Source organism: Zonotrichia albicollis, chromosome 1 (genome assembly GCF_047830755.1).
Source record: "Zonotrichia albicollis isolate bZonAlb1 chromosome 1, bZonAlb1.hap1, whole genome shotgun sequence".
Taxonomy (NCBI): Eukaryota; Metazoa; Chordata; class Aves; order Passeriformes; family Passerellidae; genus Zonotrichia; species Zonotrichia albicollis.
The window spans coordinates 30,738,619-30,754,830 of record NC_133819.1 but is presented as its reverse complement, the minus strand read 5'-3'; the positions used below and the strand labels follow the sequence as shown (position 1 = coordinate 30,754,830).

The 16,212-nt window shown below is 36.5% G+C and overlaps 1 protein-coding gene across 12 annotated transcripts in view; it reads right to left on the bottom strand.

Annotated features, from left to right (window-relative positions):
- The window catches only part of HDAC9 (histone deacetylase 9), a 457,669-nt gene that overhangs the window by 26,754 nt on the left and 414,703 nt on the right, over positions 1–16,212 (bottom strand). For all 12 annotated transcript variants that reach the window (XM_074536959.1, XM_074536953.1, XM_074537003.1 and 9 more), the window contains one exon: positions 2,925–3,058. In XM_074536959.1, coding sequence (XP_074393060.1) covers positions 2,925–3,058 — 134 coding nt within the window. The remainder of the gene's footprint in view (positions 1–2,924; positions 3,059–16,212) is intronic.

The following is a 16,212-nucleotide window of genomic DNA, read 5'->3' as shown; positions in this document are numbered from 1 at the left end:
AATTTCCTTTTTAGTTTGTTTATTATTTAAGAAGGTACTCACAACCACATCAAACTGAGCCATTTCAGATACCATAGGGGTCTTGCCTTCTTTCCAGTTGCTGTCAGAAAGGGTGTGGATCTCCTCCAAATTCTCTATAACTTATACCAGTCCTTCCATGCTCAAATTATTTAAAGAAGATTAATTTGATAGAGTACTACATTCCTAGTGCTTTCACTCACTTTTTTTCTAAGAGAAGAATGAGAAGTTATCTTACTTAACAAATCACTACACCATAAAACTTGTATAAATAAAAATATATCTATTTTGGATGTCAACCTGTTTTCCTTCTTGGTTCTCTGAGAGAAACTAACAAAAGAAGCCATTTTGCCCTTGTAAATTTAATGTTACCTCTTAGGTAACATATCAGACCAGCATTTGCTGCAAGTTGAAAGTTGTGTCTAGTTTTAGAATTTTTTTTAAGTGTTATTCTGTTGGTAATAGGACACATGAAGCAGTGGATTTCTGTATTGAAAAGTCCTAGCCAAAAAAAACAAAAGAAAAGAAAAAGTTTTCAAAAAGCTCTGCAAAATGTTTATGAATTCTAATCCTCAGCACATGAATAAATACATCTGACAAACTGCAGGGTACCTCACAAAGGCCTTTCCCAACCTTTCTAATTTGAGTTCAAATGCATGTGTCGTGTTTAGAACTGAAGTTAATCTTGCTAAAGTTTTTAAACTAGGGGTGCATCATAGATCATTATTTGTAAAAGTGAAAGGCAGATAATAAGTTATAATTATCCTATTAATCACCTGTAAAGAATTGCATTCAGAGAGGAATGCATCTTCAAATTATAGTAATTGGTTGTTTAAAGAAAAAAAAGATTTCATCCTTGGCAGAATGCGGTTGGAGTTTGCTGTGCAAGTTCATGAATAGTATGCTGAAATCAAGTAGTGTATGTATATGCTGTGGGCCATGTGGTGCATATTTTCATAAATCTATTTCTAACTGCTAACTAGGCACCAGACTTTCTCATTAGTGTCTGTTCCTTGGCAATACCTTTACTTATTCTTTTTAGCTGATGCTGGGTTCTTGTGGTACTCTTGCTAGCAACATCCTCTCTGGAGTACTTTTCTTCACAGCCATAGCATATTTTGTCTTTGAGATTCTGCTGCGCCAACCACTTGATGCATGTCCCGGAAGACAATGTTGTTAGCAAAAGGACATGAGAAAAATGCTTACTGCCTGAGATGTTTCAAGTTATTAAGGATTATCTTCTTTTACAAGTGAATTACTGCATGTGAGTTTTAGTATTCATCCTCATTCAGTGATAGCAGAAATAGTAGTTGGGTTTGATACAGCGGAAAAACAAAATAAGGCAATTTCCATAAATGGGTAGCACCACCAGATGGTCATAACTGGATAGAGGGACCCAGGCACCTACACAGAGGAGGATACATCACACCATCAGCATAGAACCATTCACATTAGTCCCACAAGGGTGAAAAATTCAGGGAATGGGTTTAGAAATGCTATTAAAAGCCATTGGTGTTGTAAGTTACTGTCACAGGGAAGATGACAACAGAAATATCAATTCAAGTGCCCTGGAATGGCAGCTGATCAGGAAGGCAATGCTGCATTAATAAGATTTTGAAATGCCTCAAACTGGGTTATGTAATTAATATTTCAATACCTAAATAAAAGAACTAACACTGAGCTAAGCAGCTTTTTTAGTAGCATGCACCACCATACTGGAAAACTTTCCTTATGGGTTTTGTCAAAGGTGACAGTAGATAAAACTTATTGAAACCTTTATCTTCTTTTTTTTTGGTTGTTTGTTTAACATTTCTGAGAATATTTTTGAAAAAAACTAGCACTTAATTCATTGTATGTATAATGTAAAAAATAATAAGCATTGTTGATGTGTCAAAAAGATGAAAAGCAAAGGTTTAAAAGAACACTTAAAAAAATTCTTCTACCCAACATCCATCAGAAGACACGTTACTTCACCTTATTCACATAGGTAGGAAGCCTTGAAGTGGAAGGGAACTGGCAAACTAGCCTGCAATTTGGCAGTAATACATTTGATTGAAGAGATTATATAGCTATTAAGACTTCCCCTGAGGGGGAAACAAAGTGGCACACTCCACTTTATAACAAGATCTTGCAAAATACGCAATTTATGGTAAAGGCTTTTGTCCTTTCATAAATTATTTTGGCTACACCTTCAGCATTTTTTTTCTTCTCACTATATTTATAGGATAAAAGATTTTTTTGATGGACAGAAGAAATATTTTCAGTAGTAAGAATCCTTATCTTGCATTTCTATACATAAATAGCACATATTCATATTTACTTAGTCCTATAGTCTCCTCTCAAAAGTTCTTAACATATACAGTGTTTGATAACTCTTGGAAACTCCATTTCAACTGCATATAGATCAACCTGAATCCTCATTTATAATTTAATTTTAATCTTGTACACATTTTTATTAATGTTTCAGAAGTGAAGTGTCAAAATACTGTAAAATATGTACGTTTGCAATATCCAGTTCCTGAGATTATCAGTTACCTTGAAAAAGACATTTTTTTCCCATGACAAATGCCTAAAAGGTCCATTCCTAGTAGATGATATGTGCACCAATCACTACAAAGTGATGATGTCAAGTCTGGTATTCAGCACATCACTAAAAGCAATTTGGAGGTTTTAAATATTACTCAGAACTGGGAATAATTTAGGCATAAACTAAAGAATTAGTATAATCATCTAATTTAGAGGTGTTTATGCAACGAGGCCTGTTCATTTCTAAGGCATATTCAAATTCCATGGTTTTTATATCAAACAAAAAAAGGACTGACACGATTGCTACTAAAAGAATATCAAAGATAGCAGCTTAAGCAAACTTTGCTCATTCTCTCCACCTGCTATGATTTATGCTTTACCTCATTTCCTAGGAGGGCATTTATACAGGCTTCAGAGGCATCACAGATGGCAGTGAGGTCATGTCCTCCCTCCAGTGCCAGCACCACGCGGCCATCTGCCAGCTTCAGCAATTGCTTGGTTAGGTGACCAAAACCTGGTATTCAAACACAGGAGTGAAAACAATTAAAGCAGAACAGGCATCACAGGCATGCTTCACATCTGCTGCACAAGAATGTAGAAAGCTCTGGAATACTGTATAAGGAGCATAGGATATACTTAGTCCAGTATCCTGTTTCTGACCATAGCCCTCACCAGATGATTTGGAGTTGGTATACGGAATTTTTTATGAGGCATGTGTGAGATAATATCCCTCATGCTGATCCCTCATTGCTGGAGATTAGTTGAAACACAATGATGTCTCTCTTCTTACCTTTGTTAACCATTGTCACCTTGGATTCTCTTCCTATTTACATATCAGTGTGATATATAGCCATGTTATTTACAGAGGTTTGACTTGGTCACTTATGGCATTGATACGACAAATAATATTTGTAGTTAAACTACGGTGCTATAATTAAAAATAACTGTGCTTTCCAAATGGGATGATGAAGGGTTTTTTATTTAAAAATTACTTCTTTTTTCATATTTGAGGTTTGAGAATTATATAAAATCATGGACTGAGAGATAGTGGAAACATATGTTACCTCTTAGCTCAATTTTGAAGTGTTTTTAGAAGCAGCACTAAACTTTAATTCAGGGGTTTGGAATAAGTCAAAATTGTTTAGAACTTCGAAGCTATCTCTACCAGCATCACTCACTCCTGACCAAGAGTACTCTAAGAAACTCTGCACCATAGCCAAAAATGATGGTACTCCATTTTCTGTGGTGATCTGTAACTACACAGACATTACCGCAAAGTTTTCATCTGTGATTCAAGTAAAGTTAATTTATTACATTTTTAATGACAAGAAAACTTTCATGAAATATGTCAATTTGGAGTGAAGATTTTTGGAAAAAAATTTGTGGTCGTTTCCTAGGACAGCTATTGTTTTTGTTTAATCTCTTTCAAGTAAGAAATCATAAATAAAGACTTGAAACTATTGATGTTAAATAAACATCACATCTTATTCTTAATTTTTTCCCTTGATTTGTACTAGTTGGTCTATTGATGGTCATCACTACTCATTCCGGTGCATTTCATTTCCTTAAATAAAGCATTACAAGGTACCTGCTAAACTCTGGAGTTCTATAAAGACAGGAAAATCAGCATCTTTTTACTGTGTTCCAGTGAAGAAGACTCCTAAAAATTAAAACTGTGAATATTACAAGAATATTTTCCAGAAAAATTTTCCAAACTCATGTTTAGTTCTGTTTTCTTCTTGGGATGTAAAATGGACATCTTTGTTAAGCATATGTCTGACTCTTTTTGGAAAAGGAACTTATACTATATCAAATCTGGATTAGCTGTACAGACATAAAACCCCCAAAACAAAAAAAATTCCTCTACTTGCCACTTAACATATAGATAGATGATCATAGAAACACCTGAGGTGAAATACTGTTTCCTTGAGCCACCACCCAATCTTCTCTGTACCCAAATACTAGCAAAGTAACTGCACCATGGTTCCAATCACATAAAGGGCTGAATAAAAAATAAAACCTTGAACTCCCATTTAAACTCAGCCTTCCCTCCTGGAAAAAAAAAAAAAAAAAAAAAAAAAAAAAAAAAAAAAACCCCTCAACAACCTCTCTCCCCACAAAAAAACCCCAACAAATTTAGACAAAGATGATAAAAGTGAAGGAAGGAGTGGAATGAGGGTAACTATTGATCTTTAGCCAATTTATGCTGTCTTTTACCTACAGAAATTATTTCTGTCTGCATGTTACATATGCAGATCTTTAGATCCATAAGAAGAGAGTGCCAACAGTGTAAAGTGACTCAAAGATAGAACATTTACAGGAAATGAAGAAGAATGAATAGGCACAGGCTCCCCACATCTATAATTCACCCTTGGAGTGTGTGAAGAATCCAACAGCACTTTTAAGATGATGTTATACTTTGTGTTACACAGATTCTGTGAAGGGAAAGCTCTACCATGTTTCCCCTGCACACTGGAGAATTTTGTATTACTGCAAATATTGCTATCTCCACATCGTAATCTTCTGAGGTTTGTAGGGCAATAAATGTAAAGGCTCTTGCTAGGCCTTTTCTTCATTTAGACAACCATACATAATATAACCCACCGCCATTGTTACAATATTAGTTTGTCTGCCTGGTTTCCTGATGACTTTCCTAGTATCAGTGCTATAATAATCACCCCGAGTTGAATCACAATACAATGAGCTACACAGAAAGCATCTTTCCAAACAGAGATCATGGTAACAGGATAAACTGTTTCAACCCAAATTAACATGATGGGGCCTTTCTTCAGTATAACTGCCATGAGAAAGTAAAGGTGGCTTGCTAGAAAGTGAAGAAATAACTTTAGTCAACAATACCAACATCGCCAGTGACTGAATGAGTTATGGAAATTCTTAACAAAGAAACTTGGATCCTGTGTCACTGCAGCAACCTAGGAAAGACGTTAGCTTCCTCAAGGAAATCCCCTGGAGTGAAGAAGTAAGAAAATGGAAAGAAAGGAATCCCAGTGAAGTAATAGTTTTAAGATGGGCTGTAGTTCATGCCAAATAATTAATGAAAACAAGAAGAAAATAGTAACAAGCACCATTAAGATAATCCATCATCTCCCCTGATATAAGGAGATCAAGCACTGGCCAACTTAAGGTGAGAAAGGAGTCAGACAAGTATTTTGAATCTGGGCCTTCCAACTCACATGAATATTTATAAATCAGCAGCAGTTCTTGGCCCTTGTACTGTACCTGCTGAAATCTTCTTGTAAATGTGCTCAGTGATTTTGCATTTCAGAGAAGTGCAGCATTTTTAAAAATTAGGCTCATGCAGTGTGTCCAGAAATTGTGAGGATGGTTTTGTGCCAATTATTATGTTCATAATTTCTGTAATTTAAACATTAAAAGTTTCATCAACAGATGAAACAACTTGCTTCATCAGCAGATCCAACATTTGGGTATCCTGGGTAGAACTTGCAAATGCATTTAATATTAATTTGCTATCATCCTATTAAATATTATGATTAACCTTTGATTTCCACAAGAAATAAAACACTATTAAGTAATTCTGAAATTCCTACTCACCAGGTGTTTTATATTTTCCTCACAAAAAACCCCAAGGTTTAAAATATACATCCAAGCAGAGGAGACTAGATTAAGACCATAACCATTATAAACCATGTTATGCGTTGGACAGATAATCTGTACATGAGCTGTTATTTGCCAATCTTTGAAGTAAAAATACAAAATTTCAAACCAAAAACATAATGTGTAATTTTTAATTATACCTCTTCCTGTCCTGCAGTACTATTATTGGAGGAGATACAATTTTCAGACTTTTGTAAGAAATTATTCTAGTGTAGGAAGGTGGAAAGAGAGAAAATTATTATTCTATTAGACTAATGAGCAAGCTGTTAGGTGGTTATTGAAGGACGCAGTGTGCTGATCACTTGAATTACCATCTAAGGAAGTGATTCATCTCTTAGTGGACTGATGCCCCAATAAGGACCCTGGGTTTTTTTTTCTGTTTGTAACAGACAAGCTCCCCCCACACTCTTTTTAGTTTTGCTAAGCAGCAAGGAATGGCATGGATGAGGTTTCTGAAACCTCATTCAACCAAAGTCAATGGAGCAACCGTACTCTACCTGGACTTACTGAAAACCAAAAATATATATAAAAACCCTATAAAGAGTGAATCCAGAGTTATTTCAGTTTTCTTTTGTTGTTTTTGAGGTATCCTTACTTTGATAACCTAAAATGGACAGTGGCAAGCAGAAGGCAGGTAAAATACCTCTTATCCAGGCCAGTTCCCCTCTGACAGGCTCCTTAGAGAGTCGTGTGTTGTGTTATGTGCGCTTGAAGTAAAGCTAACCAGTCAGAGTTTGTATGGACAGCTTCCCATTTTGCAAAAGAAGCATTTGAGAATGAAGACAACTTGTGAACATTATTCTTTTTGCATCCTTTTCTCAGCAGACAAGGAAAGGAACATATGGATGGGGTGAGCTTCAGCCAGCACCACAGTATTCTGTGTTTGCATAAACAGTCATATATGCAACTCAATTTCCTTGCCAGCAAATGTGCAAACATCCAGTTAGTGGGGACTAAACCTGCCTCAGCAGAAGAGAGACCCTTTCTCTCTCCCCCACTGTGCATAAGGAGAGCAGATGTCCCCTGTGCAGTTATCGTGGATGATGGCAAGCTGAACAAAGCCATGGTGCCGGCCCTTGCTCACTGGAGATGGCTGGTGAAGGAACAAGGACACATCAACAACCAAAAGGCTGGAGAAGCTTTAGAGTTATGGAGAAAGCATCAGCTTTTTCAGCCTCAGCAGCGGGGCCCTGACAGCTCTTTTGGCTTCAGTAACTTAAAAGCAGCAACCCAACCCTAAATTACAGGCAGAGCTCTGGTGAGCTCCTCTGGATGCTAAGAGCAGCCTGGAGAGGAATACATGCAAAACACAAAACCTCCACAGTCTCTGTCCTGGACCTCCAAGCATGTATTTAACTATTATTTACCATTTAATCATGTCATTACTCTCTAATTTACTTGACAATGTGTTTTCCTCTCATTAAAACTGTTGCAATGATCTCTGCCAAAATTCTACCCACCAGTGTTCCGTGCTCCTTCCCTGTGGCTCCTCCGTGACTATTTGATTAATTTTCATTGATATTTTTCCAACAATAGCATCTAAAATTAACTGGGTCAGTTTTTACATAACTTCCTGAGTCACCAGGCTACATGTCCTAAATAAATATGTCCATACAGGAGTCAAATGATAATTTACCCTTACAGCACTAGCAGGGGCTGGGATATTTTACAAAGTTTGTATTCTATGATAAGAGAACATATTTTATTCTCAGCTCTTAATTCAGAACCTTTTATTCAATCAAAACTTCATTTGGATGAAGTCAGAGACTTGACTCAGTCGTCAGGACATGGCCTTGAGTGAGGGGGAAAAGGAGATTTTAACGCCAAATACATTCTTATGAAAAACATTTTCCAAATGGCTGAAATTACAAATGTTAGTGCTGAGGTACCTGAATTTAAATGGTACATTTGGCCTCCAGGCATTAGCTGCTGATTTCTTGCTTTTAATACAGGAGAAGGAAGCTCAGTAACACTTCAAATTACATGTCTCAAGCAGGCATTTAATTTATATTAAATTAGACAGTAATTGTATGTTAAATAAATACCAATATTCTCAGGAACACATTTTTATGGAATAACAATTTATGTAATAGATGTTTTTATTGCATGCCTGTTAGGTCTACAGTAATATGTTTTTCTTAATTAGCTGCTCTTTAGCTGTTACACAGAACATAAATTACTAAATCTCAATATATATTCAAGGCTACATGGGATACCTCTTTGAAAGTCAAATACTGCAAACCTGTCTTGCTACAGGAAGAAGTGACCTTGCAATGCTCAGTAAGATGGTATTTTCAACTCACTTGAGATACGGATGTATCTAAATGTGCCATACAGTCCATAGCATTTGCTTAGTCCTTCATGAGGGAGGAGCTTTTATACCTTCACCACACAAGGCAGCACTGACCACCAGGCAAAATGTTTCTTAGAGAAAATATATGGAGGAAGAACCCCCCCAAACTTGCCTCTCAATTAATTAATGGCAAAAATAAAAGGATAGCATTTCTTTTGTAACTTGCATTATCAAACTTTAGCTATTCTGCACCCTCCAGGAAAGGTCACGGTAATGTACAAAATAATGATGAATCTTTTACAACTTTTAAAGTGCTGTTATGTGGATTCAGAGGGAAAATATTCAACCACAGATTTCAGCTGCCAAAGTCAAAGCAGGGACCTTCGGATATTCCCAAAACAGGCAGGATGTTTTTCAGCTCTGCTCTCACTAGCTCCTTGCTCTGTGCCTTCCTTTCTTCTCCGTTTCCTTACATTTCCTTAACGTCTGCCCCTTCTTACAGCTGGCCCAAGTAATAATTTTGTCACTGTCCTGCTATCCTTCCCCTCTTTTTTTTTTTATTTTGCTTCCTATTTAGAAAATTCTTTACTAAGTGAAGCCAGACAGGCTGCAAGATGATCCATTCAACAGAGATCTTCCCTGGTTTTTCAAGAGCAAGTAGTTGTTCTGCATCAGAAGGCAGAAGCCAGAAGAGGGAAGCTGTAGGACTTCATACAGCAAGGTGCTATTTCAGAGTCTTGGATTCAGATCTCCCTGAAAAAGGCTGTTGCTTCATCTGTGAGGTGAGGGGATTCTCCATGAAGTTTGGAGAGCTTTTACTTTTTTCTTTTTTCCTGGAGACTAAAAACCCTTAAAAAAAGATTCTGTGGAGATAGACTAATCAGACTAATAATTATCTGTGAAAATCTGTCCCACATACTGTGAAATCTGCCAAGCTGATAGAGCATGTGGTATTACTATTATCATAATAACTTCTTCCAAATCTGATCAAGTTGCCTGATTAAACTGATATACAATATATGCATCTGATGTTACAGGTTACAGATGATTATATCTCCAAATCTGAGTCTAGACTCAGTAAGGGGTTGGCTAGAAAACAAGACATCTGATAAAAAAATAAGTCAAAGTATGAGGAATTTGTTTCTAATCCATGCTGGAATGAAAATCAGATACTACTATTGACTATACAAATAAATCAGTAAGCTTGATTAAGTTTGGAGAAGTTTATTATAATGCTACTGCCTATAAAATCAACTTGACACATTTTTAAAATATGTGGGGCAAAATTTCTGCTGTTATACATGAATAGCTGAAATGTGGGCACTGAGTTATAACTGAAAACAATCTGATGGGAAGATCTAGCCTTATTTCTTTTTCTAACTGATGAAAAGCCAAGTCAGTTAATGCTGAATTGACCTAGGAGGCTAACACATAGGATCTGATTTAAACCCCATCACTCAGAAACTAAGACCTGACTGCCATTTTCTGAAGATGGTCTAATATATCCTGCCAAGAAAATCAACATGGACTAAAGGACCTTTCCAACTTATACAGTTTCTCAGAGCATCCAAATTAAGGTTCTCACTATATTTTCAGTCATGTACTGACCCTACCATATCAACATATCAGATTAAATTAAAAGCTCATTCTTTAGCCAGTGTTAATCAGAATATGCCATTATCTAAAGACCTAGCCTCCAGATGTGGACCATTCATCATTCCAAGGCTAGTGACATGCATACAATAAGCACATCAGGGAGAGGTTCTTGTAGGTGGATAGACTTGAAGTAAACACTCTATTTCCTGACCAATTTGGCAACAAGTTTCCTGGTCAACTCAGTATTAGTATCAGAGGTCTAGTGCCCCTCAGGATTTGGATCACATTGTTTAATAAAAATAATTTTATGAAATCAGAAGGGAATAAGGTACTGCGTTTCTAAGGAATTACTGTACATCTCATACAGTTATTCACTCTCCCTCTGGCCCTGTGCCTGTTAACCCCACCTGACACATGCTATAATCACCCAGAAATGCACTGCCTGTCACCACCTGTTGAAAAGGTAATGTGTAAAACTTGCTAGAGGAAATGGTATTGAAACTAGGTTTGGGGTCTGACTCCTTACAGTCTTCTGTTTAATTGCAATTTCCAAGTAAAATACATTGAGCAACTTTCTATTATGTTGTTCTGTTACAAAAATATGTAAGAAACAAGGATGTGATTTCAACCCAGACAACAGCCCTTATGTACCTTTTCATACTATTTAAAAGACACAAAAATGCCATGAAATGGTGGCATTGTAAAAGCAGCTGTAGCTACCATTTGAATGACATGGGTGACTCTATCCAACATTCTCCATGAATAGAGAAGTCATGTCAGAACCTTGTCAGTCATGTTATTACACAGCAGAGTTTGCAGGAGCCTTAACCTGCTAGGAGCACAAGAAAAGGTGGTAAGGACCTGCAAAGGCTTCAGGTGAAGGCAGGTATGATGCCACTTTGTTGTCATGCACAACACGTGGAAATACATAGAAGACATTTTTATTTTCTGGTCTCTTTGTTTCCACAGAAATTCTATCACATCACCTCCCTCTGCACCCCCCCCACCACAAATCCCCCAAGAAATACATACAAGAATAAAATATTTTCTTAGCATTTCGAATACCTCATCCCTGTCTTTCCAGCTGTCCAACATACAGTTTTCTGAAAGAGTCTTTCTGTGAGATCCTGCAGCCAAGTTGTGACCCACCAATGACTGCTTGAGAATTAGTGGTTCAGAAGCCTTATGGAACTCTTTACTCAGTGCTTTTCTACCTTTTCTTAGAGAAAGTTAAAGCAATAAACTAACATGGGTAAAAGATGCCTTCAGGTGTCTGAGCAGTCAAGGAGTACTACGTTCTGGATTTTCTCAGAGTGAGGAGCACAATCACTCCTGATTCTTCAGGATACATATATAAACAAATTACTACTGTCTCTGCTGTTACCATAGCATGACAGCAGTATTAAGGGAAGCTGGAAAACCTAAAATAAATGGTAATCTTCATTGAACAATAGAAACATCAAGACAAACAATGGTATTTCTGTGCTGCACTCAGACCTAAATGCAGCTAACTAGTGTCAAGGTAATTTGAGGACTCCAGATGTTGTTGCAGCTGCAACAGTCATCTTAGTCATTCTCCTTAAAAGTGGGAAGTTCACAACAGGGCAAAAACCATTCCTTCCACATTGAGATACTGTTTCTTCAGCAGCAACAGTTATTTCTTCTTCAAGGGAAAACAGCACATCAGCTTTTTTAGCTGGAGTCACTGAAAATCTACTACCAGAATAGCTACTGTTTCTCCCTCCAGAGTTTTAGCAGCTAGAAGTAAAATAACCTGCTGCAATTGCTCAAAGCTCTCTAGTGGCTCTAGAATGTTAGCAAACAAGGTAAATAAAATTGCAACATCAGGATTGAATTTAGTCTTTGCCCCGATGAAAGCTGAAGACCCACAGTAGCTGAGAGTTTGGGCAAAAATTATCCAAATTTCATAGCAAAGCCACTTAGAAATGATAGAAAAGAAAGGTATTCAACTGTGTCACTACAAATAAATAGAGATAAACAGGGAGAAATATAAAATTCAGAACAGTTCCACTCATTAGAATGTGAAGTTGTCACTCTGGCAGAAGACAAACTTTTTAGTCCTTCTCAGTTTTGGCCAAATTGCTGATTTAATTTCATAAAATAAAAGGCCATGGACCAAAATTGCAGCATTTTCTTACTGTTTTAACCTAGATTTCAGTGCTAAAAAATTATGTTAAGGGGAATTAATTATTTAGTAAAATTAATTACCCAAGAGAGATAAAGATGAAAGGAAAAAAGGGACATAAGAGAATTGGAAAAAGGACAAAAGTGTTTGCTTGATAAATAAAATAGACTATTATTACAAAAGAGGACATATAAATATACTTGTGGCTAATAAACAATAAAGGCATGGAAGAATAAGCAAGAAAAAAAATGAATGTCAAGGAAACAGATTTTCTTATAACCATCAGAAAGGGTCAGAAAGTAAAAAGAGCAGAGTAAGTTTATGGTCTTATTTTTACAAGGGGATGCAGAGCATTTTGAACTTTCTCCAGGGATACACTTTTGTATCCTTTATTTGCAGAGAAAGCTGAGACACTGCCCCAGTAATATTAACATGGAAATCATTCAATGAACTCTGGATTTCTCAGTGATAAGTTGCTAACTAAAAAGAGATTTAAACACAGGCAGCTGGCACAGTGCTGGGTGACAGGTTTGTATGTGTGGCTAAAGGTGTTAGTGATAACACTCAAAGCAATGAAAACATTGAAATAAGCAGGTACTTGACTAAAGGCTGGTCTCCCTAGGAACAATCACATCTCTTGCCATTTATTCTGACATACTACCATTCTGTCAGACAAAATCTGAAGTAATCCAATGGCTGCAATGGATTTATATTTGTGGAACTGTGATCAAAACTTGGTCTATTAAAACCAGACTGTTTTATTCTCTTAATTATAGTAAAGTAAGTTTAGAAATTGTGAACTAAATGCACATTAAAGTTCAAATGCATATTTGGAGATTCACATTTTATCAATCAGAACAGAAATTTTAAGTGAATGCATAAGTTTCCTGAACTCATCTGGACTTGAGGAACCAATAGCAGTTGCTCCTTCCAACCCTTTAGCTATTTATATATCTTCCCAGACCATGCCTTTTTCTAATGGGTGATCACAAATGAACTCAAACTACCTTTCCATAAATACAAATCCTTAGTAGCAGTGGAAAAGGTGGCTTCTATCTCTTTCCCAGGTGATGTATAACTCTATCTCAAGCTGATAAGCCTTGGCATTTACCTAGTCCAACCTAGAATAGCTCAAAGTCTGGCCTGGAAGTCTTTTTAGCAAAGAGAACAAATAAAGAAATTTCTCTTCTTTTCCTTGTACCCAATGTGAACACAAACAGTAAATTTTTGTATTTATCATAACTCTTGCAAGGACTGAATGCTCAGATCTCAGAAGAAAACATGTCTGAAGACAAGTGCTTGCACACAGATAAACAAAAAAAGCCAATTCCAAACTTAAGATTATTTTTGGCAGTGATAGTTATTAACCAAAAACCATTTATTTAGTGCTAAAATCTATACAAATCAGAGCAAGATATGGATGTTGTCTATTCAAAAGGTGTGAAATCCAACACATGCAGCCAGCAGGTCTGATGCAGGTGTGATTGAGCAGGTGTGTGGTTGCAGGAAGAGAAGGTTGTAAAAAACCATTTTTTTGTCTTCCTATCCTGTTTCAGATGCCCAAGAAACAGGCAGGAATAGTCCTTATGACCACTTCAGGCTTGGATTTCTTTTACTTCTTGCATATTCTGCACTGGGTCTTCCTGTAGTCTCACTATGTCTGGAAACACTCGAGAGAATTTGCTTTGACATGACTATTACCTGTTCTGTGGGACTACTATATAATGCAGGCAAATAAATATTTACATCAGAGTTTGGCTCAATTTTCTGGCTGTGTCTTTTAATAAGTGACCTGATAGCTGATGTTACACACTGGAAGATAGAAAAATTAAAAAAAAAAAAGATGTGAATGTGAAATTAAGATTTAAGAAATAAGAAATTTAGGGTACCACAGTGCCATAATTTTTTATCAACCACAGAACTTGTTGTGTTTTAATTATTGGAAAGTGGATAACAGAAAAAAAAAAACTGATATAAAGAGGACAGATAGAGGGACACTTATTTCCCATAGTTTTTAGTTTTAGACAGAAATAAAGAAGTTAGCATTTACTGCTGTCTTATGGTTAAAACCCAAACTTGGCTCTCTCTAGACAGAGAAAAGCAAAGGTCCAGAATAGTAGATGTTCATTTAATTAACATCTCTATCTTACAGCATATGCAAAAGGGGTCCATTGTGCACGCAATCATAAATCTCTCTTGGTCCAACTTCAGAGCAATTGACTTTACAACCCAAATAATGATCCTTTGTGCATAGGTTTTGTATGCAATTTCTAGATTTACTGTTCCAAAGAAGGAGTGTGTAAACAATTTCAGGCAAGACTGAAGAGAACAACTCATTCATCCTACATAGGATAAATGTTTGTGCCAAACTGGAAAGCTTGTTCTGGAAAGAGTCTCTACTGATGCTACTTTGAGTGGCTCCAGATTCAAATTTTTTATTTATTTGATTTTAGGTGCTGATACTATCTTAATTAGGAAGGAAATGAGGAGAAGAGAAATGACAGGTTTTAGCAGTTCATAGGACAGCAGAGAGTACTATTGGGAAAGGTAGTGACACTTTGCCAGTCCAAGAGTATTCCTTTGGCAGTCATGAAGTGACTGCCACCAATAAAAAATTCTGAGGACCTCACCAAGAAAAAGGCAGAAGCAGAAATATAGACAATATAAATGTAACTTCTGCTTGTTCCCACTATAACTGTGCAGTCTTAAATTCTTGATATTTCTTTTTTCTATAAACAAAATTTCAGGTCACATCTTGAAAAGTTCAATATGAAAAGCACACATATCACTTCCATACATGTGCTCTAGGTGACATCTATATGGAAACAGTAATGAATCCTTTCCTTGATGAAACACTGTAAAGCCTTTATTACAAAATTTATCAAAAAAATAAAGTGTTATTTATATGAGCAGTGCTCATTAAAAATCTCAAAATAACTGGCTCCAGGATGAATTTTGGCAAACTGAATTCCACATGTTGGAGAGGCAACTTTAGCACTTAGTATACACCAAAAAATCTACAATAAACCCTGAGAGATTCTTTTGGGGTTAGCTACTCCTGGAGAGCTCTGGAACTCTTGAGTCAGCCTCTGGAGGCACCTCTAACAATATCAGGGATCTGGGCTTTCAGTTGAGATACCAGGGTGAGGTGATTAAAGCTGGGGCAGCACAGAGTATGTCAAACTCCCTAGGATGTGATCCCTGTCCTTCTATTACATCTAAGTATGGTCAATCTTTTATACAGTAACAGAACTGATCAAAGTAATAGTAAATTAATAAGCCAGGTAGTGCAGCCCTGTTCCATGTTTGTAACACTGTAAACATATGTTAGTATTTGCCAGACGTTATGTTCAGCACCCTGCATATTTTGACTTCCTAGTTTTAATTATCTATTTCTTACTAGTGCTCATAAAATGACATCCTACAGTATCTGCTCTCTTAATGTCTAACTGAAGGAACTGAACAGAACAGAGAAAGAATTAAATAATATAAAATGATAACAAGTAAATAACCAGTTCTCTTGATCACACAAATATCCAGGAACCTTTGCAAAGAAATACCACTTCTCAGACTTAAATAGGAACATAAATTAGAGCTGGTGACTATTTCTTAATAAGAATCGGAAAAAGAACACTAGCAGGGATGGGATGACTGAGTCCTAAACGTAAAATAAATGTTTATGGAAAAGAACAGCATTTGCATTCCTATTTGCCTGGGCCACTTGCCCCTTTTGTAACCTGATAAAACAAGTGAGTCAATACAAATCAAGATGACTTAGTGGAAGAACAGCAAATGGCCATTGTAAAAGTAGAGGCCAGAGGAAAAGGGACGCCACAAAGACCCCAGTCATGCAATTTTTTTTTGCAAGCAGATTTAATGGGTGTGCTGTGGCCAGACACCTTTAGAGTCAGACATGACATTTCTAAGAGAAAACAGAAAGATCCTACAAAAAGTAGGTAAATGAAAAAGGAACACTAACTCAACATGTTAAAAAGTT